General features: G+C 34.6%; 1 protein-coding gene across 2 annotated transcripts; it reads right to left on the minus strand.

Annotated features, from left to right (window-relative positions):
* Positions 1-288: 288 nt before the first annotated feature.
* LOC137820848 (acetyl-CoA carboxylase 1) lies at positions 289-16,169 on the minus strand. 2 transcript variants are annotated; one of them, XM_068625131.2, is made up of 33 exons: positions 15,468-16,154; positions 15,200-15,314; positions 14,312-14,683; positions 13,734-13,940; positions 13,494-13,655; positions 13,186-13,278; positions 13,003-13,098; positions 12,749-12,922; positions 12,472-12,565; positions 11,339-11,526; positions 11,207-11,257; positions 11,090-11,129; positions 9,592-9,716; positions 9,392-9,508; positions 9,235-9,309; positions 9,096-9,152; positions 8,881-8,985; positions 8,073-8,159; positions 7,804-7,995; positions 7,536-7,724; positions 7,270-7,380; positions 7,087-7,173; positions 6,828-7,004; positions 6,349-6,426; positions 6,126-6,248; positions 5,641-5,910; positions 5,176-5,516; positions 4,484-4,721; positions 4,031-4,386; positions 3,726-3,939; positions 3,005-3,181; positions 750-2,903; positions 289-643 (listed from the first exon to the last, which is right to left on the minus strand). In XM_068625131.2, the coding sequence occupies exons 3-33, from the start codon at positions 14,657-14,659 to the stop codon at positions 587-589; spliced, it is 6,783 nt and encodes a 2,260-aa protein (XP_068481232.2). In that variant the 5' UTR covers positions 14,660-14,683; positions 15,200-15,314; positions 15,468-16,154; the 3' UTR covers positions 289-586. The 2 variants fall into 2 exon arrangements, with proteins under 2 accessions (XP_068481232.2, XP_068481231.2); XM_068625130.2 differs by lacking the exon at positions 15,200-15,314 and having other exon boundaries at positions 15,468-16,169.
* Positions 16,170-19,891: the final 3,722 nt, after the last annotated feature.

Genomic DNA, 19,891 nt, shown 5'->3' on the forward strand with positions numbered 1-19,891 from the left:
AAATTATTTTATTTTATTGGTTCTTAAATTTATTTTTATTCTATTTTATATTTCTTTTTTTCTTTTCCATTCATTCCAGACAGGAAATAAAAAATTCTAAAAATACCATCCCAAAATCTAAATTCTAAGAGTTTTTTTTTTTGAAAATACAAAATGAAATCATGGAAACAACGGTATTAAATAAGAAAATAAAAAGAAAAGAGTATTGAATTGGAAAATGAAAACAAAATGATACTGATGGAGAAATAAAAGTGAAAATAATGCTATCTGATAAAAAAAAGTTACATATATGGACTACCCAAAATTGTTATGCATAGAAAAACAAAGTTTACACGTTATTACATTTTTATTCAAACGTAGGAAGAGAATTAATCAACCAGCCAATAAATAGATGGAACATGGCGATGCTGGTGTTGATCCTCTAACTGCATAATTTAATTATCAATCCAAGACTAATGTCATTTACAATTTGAAGCAACGGATCCCTTCAGTAATGAGGGATATGCTACTTCCTCCTTTGCCTTGGGGACAACAACTTGGCCAAGGGACACAATCCCTTACATTTATAACACACAGACAGAGTCCTTTAACCAAGTACCTTTCGAAGTTCATCAGTCAACTTCCCACGACCCGAAGGCTCCAACTGCACCAAAATTTCCAAGATATAATGAAGCAAGTAATAAACATAAACAGTAAACAAAACAATTAGTAACAACATAGGTAATGAAATGAAAAGTTCAAGTTCTTACGTTGCTTAAAAGGGCAGCAAGACCCTGAGGTAGAGCTTGCAAATCTAGAGCTGAGTCACCAATGTTTGTCAATTGAAGTAACACTTTCTGCACACGCAGTTCCTTTAGTTTATTCTCGTAATGTGCAGGATTATTTTTCCATTTGAAGAAGGCTTCATCATCCAACCATGCATCTTCTCTACCATTGGCAATATCAGAATTCAAATACCATTCTTTGAGCAAGTTCATTGCAGATGCATGTGACAAATGATCACCCGCAGCATCTCTCACACTGTTGATCAGTGACTGCTCTCCAATTCTTCGGTGAAGTCTCTGGTAGAAGACAGCCCGGGAGTTACGCCAGTCCAGAACTTCCCTAATTACACCCTTGGCAGCCATTCTTAAGGAAGTATCATGCAGTTCAGCAAACTTTGTAGCTATCTGGGTATACACAGGCAAAAGCTGTTTCTCACGGGATTTAATCTGCTGCTGTAGGGATTCAAAGGCGGCAAGGTCCCTGTTACTCTTGGCTTCCTGAAGTTTTGCCTTCTGAGTTATCAACTGTTGATCAAGTCTACCCATACACTCCAACAATTCCCTTGATCTGAATTTGATCTCAATCATTCCTTCTGGCTCAAGGACATTACCTTTAGCTGTTCGATCAGCATACATTTCAATGTGGTCTGAATTGATTTGACTGTCAACAACCACCCATGCACCACCTCGGAGTTCACCCATCATTGGGATGTACACAAATATGGGCTGCTTGTATGTTCTAAGGTTTTCCACAATAGTTGAACCAGCCTGAAGAATTCCTTCAAAAAGGTCCCTTTGCCCTCCTGAAAAGCCTCTCCAATTTGCGAGAATGAAAAGCGGGAGTTCTTCTCTATTGAAATCCAATATTGCTTGGGCTGTCTTGGTTGCAGAATCAGGAAACCAGACTTGCCCAGCTTGAGGAACAACCCTCTCATGAGAATCGAGCTGACCAGGATCAGCAGGTATTATTTGCATTACTGTCTGTGTTTCTACAGCAACAATTCCCACAGGGATTCCTCCAAGCTTTGCCCTTCCTGTAACAACTGTTCTAGCCCATCCCTCCAGTGTCTCCACAAAGCTGTCCTTGTCAAAGATGCCTCCCAGCCATCTTCCATTACCATCCAGGGTTCCAGAAATGGCAGCACGAGGATCACATGAGTTTTCTGGTAAATACTCCACTGGTCTTTCTGGAGGATCAAGAGGCTTAACAATGGGAAGCGGTCCACCTATATGAGAAGGAATGTAGCTAAGCCACTTCAAAATAGAATAAACACCTTCAAGATCGTCGGAAACTGTAAGATGAACTACTCCATTTGTAGCCATGATTTTGGGTCCACCAAGTTGCATGTGAGAGCTGTATACCTCCCGACCAAGAAGTTTGTTTAGTGCTGAAAAACCAGTAAGAATTATGGGCTGATCAAGCCTCTGTATGCATCTCATCCCAAGCCTAGCAAGATAAGCACCTATTCCAACAGTTCTGCCAGTCACATATGTCAATGTAAAAGTTTCCTTGTATGCCCTTGAATAAGCACCAGCAATAGCCCCACTGCCACTCAAGTTTTCAACCCCAAGGCCATCCTCCTTGCCAACAATGGTATCTATAACCCATCTAGTTTCTCCACTTTCAAGCTTTAATTCATGTGCCATGACTGAAGATTCTATCCGAGCATAGTCCTCAGGTGTTAAATATACATACTGAAAGCCATGCTCAGGACTAGATTCCTCAGACCAACCAACTCTGAAACAGGATTTGACTTCCTCTGCTACACCTAAACGGGCACCAGAATTTGCTGCTAAATAAATTAAAGGTAGTTTTCTTTTACACGCAAGATCAGTTACAGCACGGAAGAAAGCATCCTCTCTCGGGCCAAAAGAACCAGCCTTGAAGGTCACATCATTTGAAACAACCAATATTGTTCTTCCAGATGGGAACTCAGGGGTACGCATATCCATAAACCAGGCTACCATACCCACATCATTGAGTCCAGGGTAATGCTCCACAGGAACAAGAGGAGTACCCCAGCTACCTTCTCTCTCTGCAAATTTAAGCTCTGTTACCTTTAGAAGATTTTTATCTTTGGCTCTTTGAAATCCTGGATGTTGGACTGCCCATGACTGTTCCAAAGCAGTTTCAAATGCCTGCAAGAATTATATCTCTTCAGGAAACATGGTTTGACTTCTTGTCTCATCCAGTCATAACAAAAAGTGGTACACCAATATTTCAGCTAAATAGAACTTACAAGCGGAAAATCATAGCAGTATGTGGTGCCGTTCTTTCTTGCTGAAAGACGTTTTCGGTCAATAACTCCCAAAGGTTGATAATTTTCGTTCACTGGCACACCATGCAGTGGACCCTTAACCGAGACTGAATTATATACCACTTTATGAGTGTTGGTATCCTCCTTTTCTCGGTATATCTGAAATTATACGAATTAAGAATCAAATAAATATTTATAAATAGTCCCAACTAATAATCCTTTAAATGCAGGTGAGATATAGCTATCAATGAGAATATATTGTTGACCCCTACCAATTGAAGACCAACATTGTCCACATATATATCTTTTTGACTTCGTAAAGGTCACAATTTGTGAATACCGATCCATTTTTTAAGATATCAAGGAAAAAGAATAAAATTCCACTTCATAAAAAATACATTACTCTTCTCACTTTTTCCCTGCCCAAAGAGACTTATCAATCAAAAGGTTTTATCACAGGACCTCTATACAAACTCAAATAAATGAATTGCTGACACATGAGCTGGTATTTATCAAATGCTTCATGTTTATAAATACTTTAAAGGAATTGAAAAGTGTATTTGTGCTTGTGCTAATTAGCATTTCTATATCAAATATATGCAAAATGCCCTGTGTTAATTAGGGCTTGCCTTTTATTTTCAAAAGCACAAAAAATGGAAAAGTTGTGGCATGAAGAAAAGATTTTCTTGAAATTTAGACTTACGTGTACAGTGCATGTATGACCAGTCACATTGTTTACAATGACCCTCCAAGCACCATTTGCCTGTCCACCGGCTGCCATCCAAAGCTTGACTTCCCACACAACAACCCCTAATCTATGCATTCTTACACCAACAGATGAATGGATTTCCTGTGCCAATTCTTCCAAGATTGCCTCGACTGTTGTTTCTTCTTTCCCAGCATCTACATTAATTCTCCTGGTATTAACATACAAAATGTAAGACAAACAAAAGCTTCTTGGCCATATGCCAAAAGAACATATATTAAAAGGTTTGTAGCTAAAATTACTTCGGATAGGGAACAAGATCGTCTATTTGTTGCTCCCGTATGATATAGAGGTACATATGAGCATGCTCAGATTTTATATTGGCATTGTGTGCATTAAGTTCCAACTCCTCCATTGCAGCCATCAAGGACCTAAAAATGCTCCTTGATGTAAAGGACATAGCCAATTGGATTCGAGATGTTTCTGCATCCAGCCTTTGATACGAAGAAAATCCTTCATTTGTGGTTGGCTGTCTTAGAAGTGTGCGAAGAAACATTCTTTGAATTGGTTGTGGCTTGTTATCCATAACCGTGTAGAGGTGCCATTGACGATCTCGAGATGGAGTATACCGAATATTCTCATAGCCCTTAAGTTTGTCCTATAATCAGACAAATGTTTGAGTTTAAAATCAAGCATATAAATGGAATTTTCCTTCTCCCACGTTCTAAAGTACAGGGACTTGAAAAATAACTAACCAATTCAAGATAAATGGATAGTGGAGGTTCCAAATGACGCAACAGAGGTTCCTCTGCATAGTACAGCTTTTCTTCTGACCAGTGAAAAGAGTGCCTCATTGGAGCACGTCCTTCATCCCTTTGGATGATACAGCTGATTACACCAACACCTGCAGCTCTAATGGTGGAGCCTACTTCCTGCTCTTTTAGTATTTTAGCTAATTTATTGATTCTTTCTTGAGCCTGATCCTCATCACCACTGCAAAACACCAGATGTTGCTTGTGTCAACAAGAGAGAGGAGATTCAGATCAGTAGCTAAACAAAGAACATATTAGTCCATCTACACTTTGTTTTCTTCTAGAGAACTGTAATTTTAATTTTAGTTAGTGGTCCCACATTGATCCCAATCATCAAACCAATAGCTAAAATACCAAAAGTTGTTTGCATCAAGAAGAGAGAGTAGGTCCAGATCAGTAGCTAAACAAAGAGCACACTAGTCCCATCTACACTTTGTTTCTTCTAGAAAACTGTAATTTTAATTTTAGTTAGTGGTCCCATATTGATCCCAATCATCAAACCAATAGCTAAAACATCAGAACTACTCTATAAATCTCAAACAAAATAAAGCTATAAAACCATTGATGCTTCAACAATTTGGAAAAAAACAAAAACAAAAGGTTCAAACTAATATGAGTAGTTACTGATACAGTACCTGTCTTGCAACAAACTCATCTGGTTGTTTATGCCCACTAATCCAATATGCATCATATTACCATGGTTAACTGGTTCCGCAGAACCACTTGTCAGGGCTTCATGAAGGTTATTGGTTGCCTCCCTCAATGCAGCACTGATAATTGCAGACAAAAATTGAAGAGATTTAATTACAACCATCACTCCCCACTTTTTCTCACTGTCTTTCTCCTCGATTGATTTCTTCAAAGTTAGGTCTTCAACCCCATTCTTCCTTTCAATGTACTCATCATAGAACTCCCATGTGGCAATAAGACCAGACCTGTGCCATTGCATCCTGACACTCCCTTTGACAAGATACGGCTGATAGAAAATATTAGAAATTAGAAAAGCATTTGTTAATCTCCTTTCATCACCTCCCCCAAGGCCAAATATAACGAAGTCAGAAAAATTTTAAAATATGAAACTAGCAGTAAAACTGAAATACCTGATAGAGTCTGCGTATATAAGTTTCCACGACCCTCCTCTGAAGGGTGTGATCACTGTGATCGAATAAACCCACAAGGGCATCTTCAACAGCCAAAGGAGCACTAACGAGGTCCTCCATTCGGTCATTGATGGCACTCTTCCTTTTGGGAGTATCAATATTTTCACCATCCTCCGTGAACATCTCTAGTTCAGAAAGACTTCTAGCAATGTTGGATCGAAGTTCACTTAATTTAGTTTGTTCCAGCAGTTGACTTGCCTTTAGTGCCAACTGCATCAAGATAATTATAAATTCAGGATTCCACTCAAAATGTTCCAAAGATGTAAAAGTATCATCCGCAAGATGAAATGGAAAGTAGATAATTGAAGGATATATATATTCACAATGCTCTCCAAGTAGAAGAGATGCCATGTCCTAAAAATATGTGATGAATAACATGGAATTCTATTTCAGCTTGAACAGAATTTCTCAGGGTAATGTCCAACCTCTGAATAATTTGTATGGTTGAGTAAGGAAAAACGGATTAACTGATCCCTATAGGCAGCAGGGTTAGGGTAAACCAATTTATCCATCAGACGCAATATCAGCTTATTTTTACTCTTGACACCCTGAAAATCACAAAATGCAGTTAACTCAATTGCTGTATAATGTCAACACGGCATCAAGGAAGCAAAACACCATAGCTGAAGTTGTTATAAAAGTTCATACCTGATGAGAGAGCACTATATCAACAATCTTCAATAGATCTTTCTTGTATTGAAGACGCAGACGTTCAATTACATCAGCCTAGACATCAAGGGAAGGGACATGAATATTCTAGAAAACTAAAAGATAAAGAAAACAACTTTCATATTAGAAAAGTTACTTAGTTCCTAGTGTATATTTTGTTGCCAGATAGACCAGTAATTTGTAAATTCAAATGAACAGGCAAAAGAAGAAAACTAAACTGTTTTTATCAGTTTTTGTATAAAGCTCCCCAAGACAATAAAGAAACCATTTCATTGAGACAAAGAAAGAAAAATATATAATTATCAGTTTGAATCTTGAAAGAACTAGAAATAATAATGCACAATGAACCAAAGATTCTTGGAAGTATTAACATCAACCAGGAAAAAAAACTACTTTGGTGGGCAGAAGTCATAAAAGGTCAAAACAGATTACCCAACCAGCTGAATAATTATAATAACCTGAATATTGTCGCTAAATAATTCCTCAACAGAAAGATATTCTTCAAAAAGGGATTGAACAATTATATGGGCATGGCTCTCTCTTCCACCCTCATAAGACTTAACAAGACTCAGCAGAGGTTCAACTAGTCTTTCTTGGGCTCCTTTTTCTTTGTCAGGACAGGAAGAAAGATGAGCCTGCAGGGTAAAACATGCCTCATAAATTATTCACATTAGAAGGGAAAACACCAACATGAACAATTCAGGAAAGGAAACATACTTCAAGAATTCCCTTCAATAATTTGGCAGGGAAATCAACAATTTGGGAGCTTGAAATCCTCTCGAACTCCTTATATCTTGATTCCAACTGAAAAGCCACACAGTTCAACACCAGCTTAGATTATTTTTGAAATACTAAACCAGAGAAAGAAAAAAAAAAAAACACAGCACGGTATCCCTGTACCTCATTTTTTAGATCTTTGGGAAGACGGGTTGCCAAAACTGCCAGACACTCTTGCCATTGAAGGAAAGGCAACTCAGGACTATCAAGACAATTAAGCAAACTTTGCACAACCTGATATAGTTGTTTAGATTGTTAACAAGACAAGCATATATATGTCTCACAATAATAATAGAACCCAAAAATCTCCTATCCGTAACAGATCACTCAACCACCTAGAATGCAATAAAACTATAGTGTTTATGAATCAAGGTGAAGACTTTACTCACTTCATCAATATTGTGCTCATACCCAGCAAGAATCATCCGTGCAGCATTTAAGCTTGCAGCGCATTTTTGATGAACTTTACCAGAAATTGCAGTAGGAGGTCCTAGGACTGGGAAGCTCCCCGTGAAGGGTTCTGCCTTTCTTACAGCTGAAGGATCATCTAGGTCAAGACTTGCTATAAGTTCACCAGCCTGCAAAAGGTGATAATATTTATTTATCTTCTACAATTTGAGCACCTGTACTTCCTATGTGGAATAGAATGCTAAATACCTGCATTGCTTGACCTTCAGACATTTTGAAATGAATAATCCCAGAAGCAGGTGAAAGAAGAGGCATGCACATTTTCATGACCTCAACTTCAGCATATGGTGTGTCAGCATCAACATGACTGTCATCTTCAACCAAATATCTCAAAAGCTTGCATGGTGTCTCCGCCACCAACTTTGATGGATCATGATCATTCTGTATAGACAAAGTAGGTTTAAAAACTTACCTTGGACACAAAAGAAATAGTTAATGTTAAAATAAACTCATTTCACCTGAAGCAAGCAAGTCCTTCCATCAATTAGAAGGCGAGTTCCAGCTGCTTCTTCCTCTGCATATATTACATGACTGTTTCCATCCAGCTGTAACAAGTGGAAACTTCTAGTTAGTAACTCAAGAACCAGATATAGAACAAAAGACTAGTTGTAAAATAGGGATTAGGTTAAACTACACTGTTAGCCAAATTGAAGATAAAGTTATTGATGCAGCACAATAATTACCCAGTTTATATTTTTTTGGTGAATAATTCTACTTTATGACTACCATGAATTAAAAAATGCACTTTAGATACACATATCATTTCTTCTAAAGAGGCCAATCATAGACTATCCATACTAAAGTATTATTTGTTGCTTTAATAAGTCTCTTTCTAGATATGGTCTGCTTTGAGTCTTAACTCTAATAAAATAATGCAATCATTAAATAATGATAAATCAGTTGTACTTAAATGCCCACATTCCTTTCCAATGTTTGAAAAAAAAAGGTCTGAACATCTCTAGAAAAAGTAAAGTACTTTTTCATACATAACATTTCTGTAACATACTGATAGAGAAGCACGATGCATTCAGAAATCGTTTATGCTAAACAATTAAATCATGATACTAAAATTTTAGAAGCCAGGGCAGCAGCAATTGTGCATATCGAAATTATACCAAAAGAATCTAATTGAGATTGAAATAGTAATGTAAAATGTTCATAAACCATGGGATGATATAAATTTGAGTATGATAAATAGAATTGTTATGTGGAAAACTACAAAATAAAAAACATGCATATATAAGTGTTTAGAGAACAAATACTTGCCTGCATTAGCAAACCTCCATCACGTAAAGTATGTATTTCTGCTTCCATCTCTGATTGATTCATTCTCAATCTATAACTTCCAGATCCACCTCGAATCATGTCAATCTAGAATTTTTTTACAAGATATGAATTACACAAATTTATTCTTTCCTGGGATGGCATAAGTACAACAAAGGTAAGGAGAAAACCAAATTGACATATACAAGAATACATACCGTATATTTGCTTCCCTCAATGTTCAAGGACACTTGAGAATGGACAAGAGATATGTGCTGTAACAGTTGCAAAAAAGATTAGCATCACTATAGGGTTTAAAGGCACTGTGAAAATATATGGTCTTCCCATTCACAATACCTTGGGAGGGATTTGTCCCTTTTCAAGATAGCCAACATAGTCTGAAACCAAAGCTGCACTGCTAGCAGAAGCTTTCTGCATTAATTGCAAGAATCACAGTTAATCAAACTAACCAAAGCTAAAGAAGATAAAGGATATAAAAAACAAGTTTGCTTACATAGAGTGCCCCTCCAACAACAGAAAGATACCACGGAGGCCTCTCTGCTCTAACCCGCATTGCAATTCTACTGTCCAGCCAACCTGTGTGAATTTTGTTGTCTCTGTAGTCAGAAGCCTGTGATCAAATATTGTACTATTGTCACTTCAGGATTTTAAACACCTTTCATAAAACAACTTGCAATCGTGTGAGTAATTTACATTCAGAAGATCAATCGTGTAATCAACATTGGTACGGATTTCTCCCCGAATTTGAATCTCCTTCAGCCCTAGAACCATATTTGCAATTGCTAAAGCCCTAGATTCTCCAAAAGCGAACACATGCCCTGGAGTAAAAGAAACGAAATTATAAGATAATATAAGGTGAGTATAGTATGGGAATTGTGTAAATAGAACAAAAATGTTATGGAGAATTTACACCTTACAGTTACAAATTCACCAATAATGAAGTTTATGTACATTACTTAACAGAAGAACCAATATTTCAAAATCATTATCAGAAGCTCTCACTAAATCTGAGAGAACTGAGTGGACATGATGTTTTGCTTCTTTGCTCAACAATATCATCTCTATTCCCTAGCACCTGAAGTCTAAAAGAACCTCCCTCCATTTCCATGACATTTTTCCTACTCTACCCCCTTAACTTGAAATGCCACTCTCTCTTTTTGTTTATCACAGAGAAATATAACACAGGAAAAGAAGGTTGTAAAATTTTGAGTAAATATATCACAATGTTGTTACTCCTTATATAACTATAGGGTGATACATAGTCCTTTTAATACCACTTGATAACCAACATAAAACTGCAATGACAATGAATTGTCACTTACGCAGCCATTGCATGTTAAGAAACTATTATGCCACAAAAAAGCTAACATACCACAGTGCAAAAACGCTACGCATTGCAAGTATGAAAGAGGGTCCTTGTACATAACCTTATTCTTGCATATGCAAAGAAGTATATTTGGATTAGAACTCATAATCAACTAGTCACCAAGGCGGAACATTATTTTTGTGCCAAGGCTCACCCTCAAGAAACTATTACCACTTCTTAATGTAGAGACCTATGAAGAACAATTTTACATACACAAGGAAATGTGTGCCTGGACACATATATGTTGAAAAATACATTTAAATTTCCGTTTTACCAACCTTTAATCAAACCCAACTGTACATCCTAGCTCTTGGCTTGGCTCTACTACTAAGATCATGAGTTCAAATACTAATCATATGTCCCATAACAAGTGAGGTGTACTGCTCATTGTGCATTGAAAGAAGATGGAGAAGGTAAAATTGAACAAAATAGATTCATATCGTAATATATCTAATAGATTCCATCCTAAAATCTCAGAGAGAAGATTGTCCAACTGATATATAAGTTGCACTTCGCGAATTGAGGCAAGTGATGTGAGACTTCTAACACCTCTCCTCTCTAGATGCCTACCGAAAAGGAGGCTTAATATAGGCTCTGTTACCATGTTTACATCTTAAAAACACTTCCCGTTAAATGAAGTTTTCCAACAAATAAATAAGTTACACCCAATAATTGAGGCAGGTGGTGTGTGAATTCTAAACAATGTCAACATAATACTATGGAATATGCAAGTTCCCAATTGAAGATCATAATGATATATTACTCATTTGAAAATCAATAATAGTTAATTTATTTACTTGTTATTTAATTAATTTTACTACTTACCAAACTGTGAATCTGAGAATTCATGAATTCCTCCTCCAGACTGCAAATATATAATTCAACAAATTTTAGCACCACAACATTTAGTTATGCCTACATCCGAAGAAACAGAAGACTTACCTTGACCGAGAAGTATGCCCACACATTTGGCTTGCTTTTAAAACTAAGCTCCTGCACATATACTTGAACTCAGTACAAGTTACATGATGAGTGAAGCAAAAGACGATATTGTTATTGGACTTGGTAGTTAACCTGCACTTTGCCACTTGTGGGCTTAAAGCCATCATCAGGGTCCTCACTAGTCACTCGCACAGCCACACAATGACCTTTTGGCCTTGTGGATTGTGCTTTGTCAAAATCAAAAGGGGTAGCTAAAACTGAAGTTTTTCTCCAAGCATCATACCCTCCACCATGCTCCACCCCATAGAAACGCCTTATTTCTATTAAAGGAGACACATGAAATACATGTAAGAAATCAAATCAATTAATAGAAAAGAAATCAAATAATAGTGAAGAATAGGTTAAGCTATTCATTGGGTCCAAACCGTTTTCCACATTTTAAGTTTAAGTTTATACGAGAAAATTGCAATTTTTAGTCCCTAATAATTTTTGTGTGGAAATTAAACAATGTAAGGAAGGTTTAGTAGCAGATTTACACTGAAAGAAAAAATCTCTAGTTTTGGCTATAAGGCGAAAACTTATCTTTTATGACAGTGTAGGGACTAAAACTTAAAATTTTCTCATGCTGTGAACAAATTTAAAGCGGGGACAACTATAATGAAACACCAACTCTGATACAGAGACAGGATCATTGACATGGACATCAGGAATGGCTAATGTCCAAAGTATAGGTTAGGACACAGCAACACATCTAATATTTATTTTAACATTACAAAATCTCAAATGAGAATTAAAATTTATATGATTCACACTAAAAACAAATTTGTAAAGTTATAGTTTTTCTATAATAATGACCCTCAATTAAATTTTGGAAACATACATCTTAAAAGTCAAAATAACTAGTTAAGCCTTATGAAAACAAACATCCACAAAAAAATTATGAGGCTCACAAAGTTTATAATATAAGTTGGTTTCTTCAAATTTTTCTTACTTTAGAAAGTGTTTAATCAATAATAGGTGAGGTTCACTCTCTTTACTTGTGTTCAAAACGTGTCTAAGTTTCCAAGATTATTCAAAGAGGTGTAAGAACTAAAAAGAATAGTTATGACATAGTTGGAGAGTGTCATACAAGTGTTGAAGGCGTGTCAGACAAGTGTCATATTCAAAAAGTGTCGGATATGATAACATGCTATTTTACAAAGTTATCAGTGCTTCCAAGGGATCAAGTGAATAATTTAACCTAAAGAAAATATCTGAAGTTGTACCAGGAATTTGCCAGAGAGGGACACCCATCCCAACGGCAACTTGGGCTGCTGGCAGATTTATCTCTGCTATCCACTCAGTAACAGGATGTTCAACCTATATAACAATCAATAACAAAACAATCACTGATGGTGAAAAAAAATAACATAAAAACAAACAAGGTCTGGAAAGTAGGAAGAACAGATTTCAAACCCGCCACCATCCTCACAAAATCTTCAAAAATATAACAGAAGCATTTTCCAAACATAAGTACTAAGCTAAAAGGTAGTTGAGGGCTACCTGTAGCCGAGGGTTCAACTCTAAAAAGTAGTACTCTCCAGTTTCCATACTAAAAAGATACTCAACAGTAGCTGCCCCGACATAATTTACAGATTTAGCCAACCTTCTAGCTGCTTGTTCCAGTTGTTTCACTGTTTCTATGGGTGCTACGGTAATGGGGCCCTCCTCAATAATCTGTTACAGACGATTGATTAGGCAATTTGAGAGATCCATTTCACCATGAAAATTTGGTGGGCAACAAAACGTTTGGGTACCTTTTGGTGCCTCCTTTGAATACTGCAATCACGACTATGCAAAGCAGCTACATTTCCGTACTGATCACAAAGTAACTGGACTTCTAGATGTCGACTCTACTTAGAAACAAAAGAGATTGTCAGAATTTGACCAAGGCCCTATAATCATGTCCTTTCAGATCAAAGTTCAGTGGATTATCTAACCTGGGATGCAACCTTCATTATAAATATAGGTGAACCGGGAACTTCACCTTGAACTTGCTTGAACAATGCCCTTACCTCATCATCATTATGAACCTAAAAATCCATAGACTGTTAGTATCTAAAGTTTGCCAAATAAATCATACCAAAATAAGATTGCAAAAAATGTTTCTTGTTCTTATGGATATATACACAGTTTTCAATTTGAAAACAATTAACATACTACTGGAAGACAAAGTTAGGTTACAAGAGTTACAGCGTGAATGCTATAGGATTTTCTAAATGCTACAGTAGTGTTTATGTAAGCAAACCTTTCTTATTCCTTTACCACCACCACCCCAAGATGCTTTGATCATGGCAGGGTATCCTACAACTTGACAACTCGCTACTGCTTCCTCTGTTGTGTACACACATGCTTCCCGATAAATTTCATCAGGAATAGTAATCAAGGAACTTTCAGGAGGAATTTTCACCTGTAAGAAGAAACTTCAACTCATGAGCAGGGCATCACTCACAACAGAAAAGCACTATAATGGGAGATTGAAATCTACATGAGAACCACTCCATCGAAGGGTTGGCACTTCTGCTGCTTGAGCAATCAAGGATGAACCAATTTTATCTCCCAAAGCAGCCATAGATACGGCAGGAGGTCCAAGAAATACAATTCCTCTTGCTTTCAACGCATCTGGAAGCTCAGGATTTTCTGAAGCATGACCCCAACCAGGCCACACCGCATCAACATGAGTTATCTCAGCCATCTGGACAGTACATTGTATGCCAGTACACAGAATTTGTAAGTTATATAGGTCAAAAGTTCTACATAAGAACTGAAATCAGTATAGCGACAAGAATGAACTGCATTGATCTATAGGCAACATAAAAGTAGCCAGCAACATGAACAAATTGTGCAATGAGAATTTTTATAGAATGAATATTTTATGTCTGGAAGATCAATAGCATTATATTCTTTGTAGACGACATTCAAATTGATAACCTTTATAAAATCAGAAAAATGAAATCTACATGGCCAAGTATAATTTCCATCCGTTCTTAGTCTTTTTTTACTTTCCTTAACAAAATATGCTTGACATGTTGAATTATAGAATCTCATGAAGTCAACATCACACACCTCAAGAATAAGCTGCACATTGGCATAGTTATTGTTATTGGTCCCACCAGGTACTTCGACAAATTGATCGGCTATTCTTATATGTTCCGCATTGATTCTCATGTCCTCTGGAGTAGCCATGGCAACCAACAAGATGGCTTTCTCTGTGCCAAATGTCTCATTGGCCCAGCTTCTAACACTACGTATGAACTTGACTGCTGCCATTCCATTGTTTGCAATTAAAATGCTATGAATTGGCCTGTTTCCGCCAAGGGCACTGCAGAATTCATCTACTTCAGATATTGCAGCAGGGTGCCTATTTGGCTGTACACTATTTGGATATCCATTCCGACGCCCAATGTCAGCCATTATTGTTCTCCTTCTGTATGTCTCCTATGTACAACATAACAAAAAAAAGATTACCAGCAGCTCAAGACATGCGAGAATAAATTAGGAGCTAGGATTCTTTCTTTCAATTTATATTGCTTGTTCAGTAAACTTTCTGAAGAATCATTGGAACAAATTATGTAGATGAACTCAAGATAAAGCATATAATTGAGCAGTACAAAATCCATCTCAACTTTTACTGGCATCTTCAGCATGATGTAAAAGAAAATGGACAAACAAAAAAAAAGTTGTAAAGTTCTTTTTGGTCAACCACGTCTGGACTTGGCAAGAAACTCCAGATTGTGGCTGATATGATTAACTCATTTTGGCAAATCAGAATTCCACAAGTAAAATTGTCACAAATCCATTCCTCCCAAATCTGCAGTTTTCACTCTAAGATACAAACAACCAAACACCGCCAACTAGTTCACTCTCACTCTCAGATGCGGTATGGCGAAAACATCAATTGAAAAAAAAAATGATAAAAGAAAAGGTCAGCATCTAATGATAACTCACTACTACCTTTTCAATCAATTAACCCCTCTAACTTCCGATTCAGCACACAGACACTTTTTTACTGGAGCCTCCAAACCAAAACCAATTCCAAACAAAAGGGCATAAAAAGGCTCTTGTTTTCCTTCACCAACAACATACAATTCAGAGAGTTTTGAACATTTAAATAAAGGCGGCATGCATAAAATAAAAACGAAAAAAAAAAACAGAAATGAAGTAAAAGTGAATCACACACAGGGAACACAAAAGGAAGAAGAGAAACGATCACAGCACATACCTTGGGAAGAAAGCTGAGGTGACGAAATCAAGAATTTATTTTTGTTGTTTTTAATTTTATTCTACAAAATTGGTGGGAGTTGGAAAAGCATTGGGAGCTTAAGAAGGTGAATTACAAGTGAGAGAGTTGTTGGGCTATTCCATGTAAATGGTGATGACGATCAGTGTCAATGATCATGCACAAAGCAAACCAAACCAAACCAAATAGTGAAAAAGTTGGATGGGATTGAGTGAGGTAGGTTTGGGTTGGGTTGGGTCTCTCTATTCAATGAAAGCTGCACGTGGTACCTGCCTTTGCCACTCCTCTTGAGGAACTAGTATTAGTAGTAGTTCCTAGCTACCCCCTCTCTCTCTCTCTCTCTCTTTCTCTCTCCTTTGTGAGTGGTGCGAATAAATTAGTTGTGATAATTCAAATAATGAGTAAAAAAGGGGTTCAAAGAATTGGGGTTTGGCTGGGTAGAAGGAGGAGATGAATGTGACGTCACGAAAGGGATGAATGAATCTAATCTACCACAACACATGTAAACAAATATGTAGCATGATTGAGGTGCCTCTCTTGACTATGCGTTGTGTTGTTGTTTTGTTCTGTTGGTGGTCACTGCTCTTCTCCACCAACCCTTCTTCCCTGTATGAGTCAAATATGGAAGCTGTGTTCCTTCCTCCAACTTCATCAATTTCAATTACAATTACAATTACAAAACCCATCGTCTCCACTTCTATCCATTTTTAAGTATTATTTTATATCAAATTCCCATTATCCACATATGTATCATATTAATTTCAGTTAATCAAATCAATTTTTTAAGGCACCACCATTTCCTTCCCATTTTTTTTTCGCCATCAAAATATTTTTCTTAAGTTAAACAAGTTTGCTATGTACACATCTTCAATTAAAAAAATCACTTCAGTAATTTACTCAATAAATGTATTAAATTTTGCAAGTTTTTCAAGATAAAATTACACTTTTTAATAAAAAAAAACATAAGAATTCTAAGTTTATATATTAATAAACATTTAGTAATAACATATACACACCGAAATAAGACAAAATCAATTAAAGTGTATACTGTGTGCACTGTGATGTGGTCTAACTGTAAATTTCTACTCATCTAAAAAATTATAAAATTGGAAACAAAACTGAATTTACACAAAATATATGAAAACTAACTCGGATAAAAAAAAAACAGATCATTAGTAAGTTTATAGCACGTGTGTGTAACTTAAAATGGGACAAATTTTGCCAGATTTAAATTTAATGTTTTTAATGGTCATGATTAGTGTATAAATAGCATAAGAGATTAACATTGTTTAATAGCATAAGAAATGATTTCTTGCACTACTTAACAGTCTGTCTTTGTCATTATTGGTATGGGTAAAATTGTAATTGAGTGATTATTTGTTAATAGTTAATATTCACATATATAAGCGTAGATAGAATTCCAATAAATTTTGCTTCGGTTGTTGTTGGGAGTTAGGTCTATTCATGACATCCTCACCTTTATCTACCGCCCTTCATTTTGGTTTTAATTTAATGTGTGAAGAGAAAGAAAGACACACCAAAAGGTCCTACTTCATCAATTTCTTTTATTTTTCTTAATAAATTTCACAGGTAAAACAAAATGGGCTCAAACAACATGAATTGACTCAAAACGCAGAAGAATATGTAACCATTTTTTTATGTTACAAAGTTGGTAGGTGATGACCAATTTTATTTTGCCAACCAATAGTTTATTAGTGGCTGTGCTTAGGTCTTACAATGGATTTTTTTTCTGGCATAAAATGATTTCAACGTGGATTTATTACACGTGCCCATTGGCCAAGCACAAATTTTTCAAAAATATTAATAATATCACAAGAAAGAATCATATAAGCAGACAAGTGTCCTGTTTCTTCACATTTTCTAATAATTTGTTCCTCCAAAGGAAAATTATTTATACACTGCATATAATTTTATGTTAACATGTTAAAAAAAATAACTTCTTTGGTTAAGCACTTATGTTAATTTTGTTAGTTATTTCACTCAAAATATATATATATATATATATATATATATATATATGTAGAGAGAAATATATATTTAAAGAAAATTGTAAATGTTATTAATAATATATTTATTGTTACTGCTGTCATTGATGAGAAAATACTTCATGTAACAATATCTCTTTGACTTGCATTACTGATACAAAAACTATTTTATTGAAGAGAAGTTACATTTATTTGTCACAGGTGTTATGTTTTTCTTGAGTCGGAATATACTAAAAATATTCTTCCATCTCTTTTTGTTTTAAAATAAAATAACAAATTATGTTTTTAATAAAATAACATTTATCTCCTTCACTTTTCATTTTGATTATATATTTTTTATAAAATTACATTTTTCAAATTTTAATAAAATGGTAATTACACCATCTCCAATAATCATAAAGGACATTCTATTCCCTTATTTTTTTTAAATAAAAATGGTAATCATTGCCCTTAATTCTTTTATGAAAACTCCTACTTTTTATATTTTTAATAAAGTATCACTCACCTCTATTATTTTATTTCAAAATAACATATTAACTAAAATTTGAGTACAAATTATATAAATTTAAAAGTAAATCTTTTAATATAAAAAAAAATTATTTTTTTTAAAAAAATGAATAATTTAATTATAGAAAAACCACATCCATCCGACGTTTATATTTTTTATTGTTTTAATATAAATATTCATATTTCTTATGTTATTAATAAATAGTATAGATGTTCTTTGTTTTATTTATATTTATAGTTTTTTGCAATATATTTCATTTTTTATTAAAATTATATTTAAATATAATGATAATTTAATATAGTTTATAACTATGTATTTATTAAAATATTTTTCAAAATTATATTTTTTCTAATTTCATAAAAAAATTATAATTGAGTGACAAGTTCTTGTATATATTATTAATATAATAATTAAATTTCTCAAGTTTTTATAATTTTTTTTAAAAATAAACATATTTTAAAACAGTAATTTGTTTAATTTTCATAATTTTTATTTCTCATGCTTTAGTCAGTATGTTACTTTTAAAAAAACGATAGGTATCCGTTTACTAAAGACATAAAAGATATAAATGTCTTATAAACTTTGTTACACAATTGTGATTAGCATTTAATAGGTATAAACTGTGATTATTTATAATTATATTTCTATTCATTTTATAAGAATTAGTTTTTATTGTTAAATCTAACTAATATTACCTGTAACGAAATTTTATTTTCAATACAATCTTCTATTTACGGAATTTGAATTTAAAATCTTATGTAAAAAAATTAGAATGTGGTTTTATGTGGTGGCAAAAGTTGTGATTATTATGATAAGTGGAGGTGAGAATGTTAATAAGCAAGCATGTAAGTGATGAATGAGTGGGGAAGAGTAAGGGTTTAATATTTTTTTCATTTTGTTAATTGCGAGGCAAGTGGCTTCATGCAAGTGGATACAACCTAATAAATCGTACTATTCAAGATTATCTTTCAGGATACCATCTCTATCACTTCACCAGATTTTTATTAATTACTAATTACTAATTATTTGTTTTTGTTAATTATTGTACCAGGCTACGTATTTTTGTAATTTAGTAGTTTAATTTTAAAGCACGGCGTGAAATGAAGCGTGAAACGGAAAGGGACCTATGTCTGTCTTTTCAACCAAATCATCACTGAGTTTGGATTTAAGAGACAAGCTGATAATGTAATAGTAGGATATTTTGGGTGGAAGTGTGATAATTTCAATAAAAAATTATGTAAAATTAAAGTAACAATGATATTAGAAATTTTTAGGTGAAAAATTCTTTTAAATATAAGTAAAAAATCATCGACGAGAGAGTTAAAACTTCCACTATAAAGGTATTGAGAGTACAATGAATTCTTCTCAGTTAATAGATAAATAGTCCCAAAACAAATTCTCTTATATGGGTTAAACACTTACACTCAAGAGAAGAATAAAGAGTATAGGAGAAGAGAGAGGAAGCAGTGTGTGTTGTTGTTTGTGGTGTATTACATTGCTGGAAGGAAGTCACTATATATATATATATATATATATATATATATATATATATTGGTTTTAGGAGACAACAATAATAAATACAATTAATGGTAATTAACCTCCCTTTGATGATAATTAATTGCAGTAAGAAACCTCTAATAGATTATAATTTAATTGTGGCAAGTAACCTACCAATTATGTCAAGAAAACGGAAAAGTGAGTTATAACCCAGTTTATAAACCCTAAACCCTAAACCACAGTAATCTTCACTCAGTTTATAAAATATTATTTTTCTGATAATTTCTTTCAACGTTTGGAGTATCGTAAATTGGAATTTTACATTCACTAAACACAAGTAAGAATAATTAACATTAGGGGCATTGTAATCCAGTGATTTCTCACATTATTTCTGC

This window comes from Phaseolus vulgaris, chromosome 9 (assembly GCF_051622355.1).
Source record: "Phaseolus vulgaris cultivar YP4 chromosome 9, ASM5162235v1, whole genome shotgun sequence".
Classification (NCBI taxonomy): domain Eukaryota; kingdom Viridiplantae; phylum Streptophyta; class Magnoliopsida; order Fabales; family Fabaceae; genus Phaseolus; species Phaseolus vulgaris.

What these genes read in the sequence shown, in the direction of transcription:
- LOC137820848 (XM_068625130.2), bottom strand. Translation starts at nt 14,659, where the DNA reads ATGGCTGACATTGGGCGTCGGAATGGATATCCAAATAGTGTACAGCCA. An exon ending in GAAGGACTTGCTTGCTTCAG is followed by an intron (nt 7,996 to 8,072) that starts GTGAAATGAGTT and finishes TTGTCTATACAG; the next exon opens with AATGATCATGATCCATCAAA. An exon ending in ATATAGTGCTCTCTCATCAG is followed by an intron (nt 6,249 to 6,348) that starts GTATGAACTTTT and finishes TGTGATTTTCAG; the next exon opens with GGTGTCAAGAGTAAAAATAA.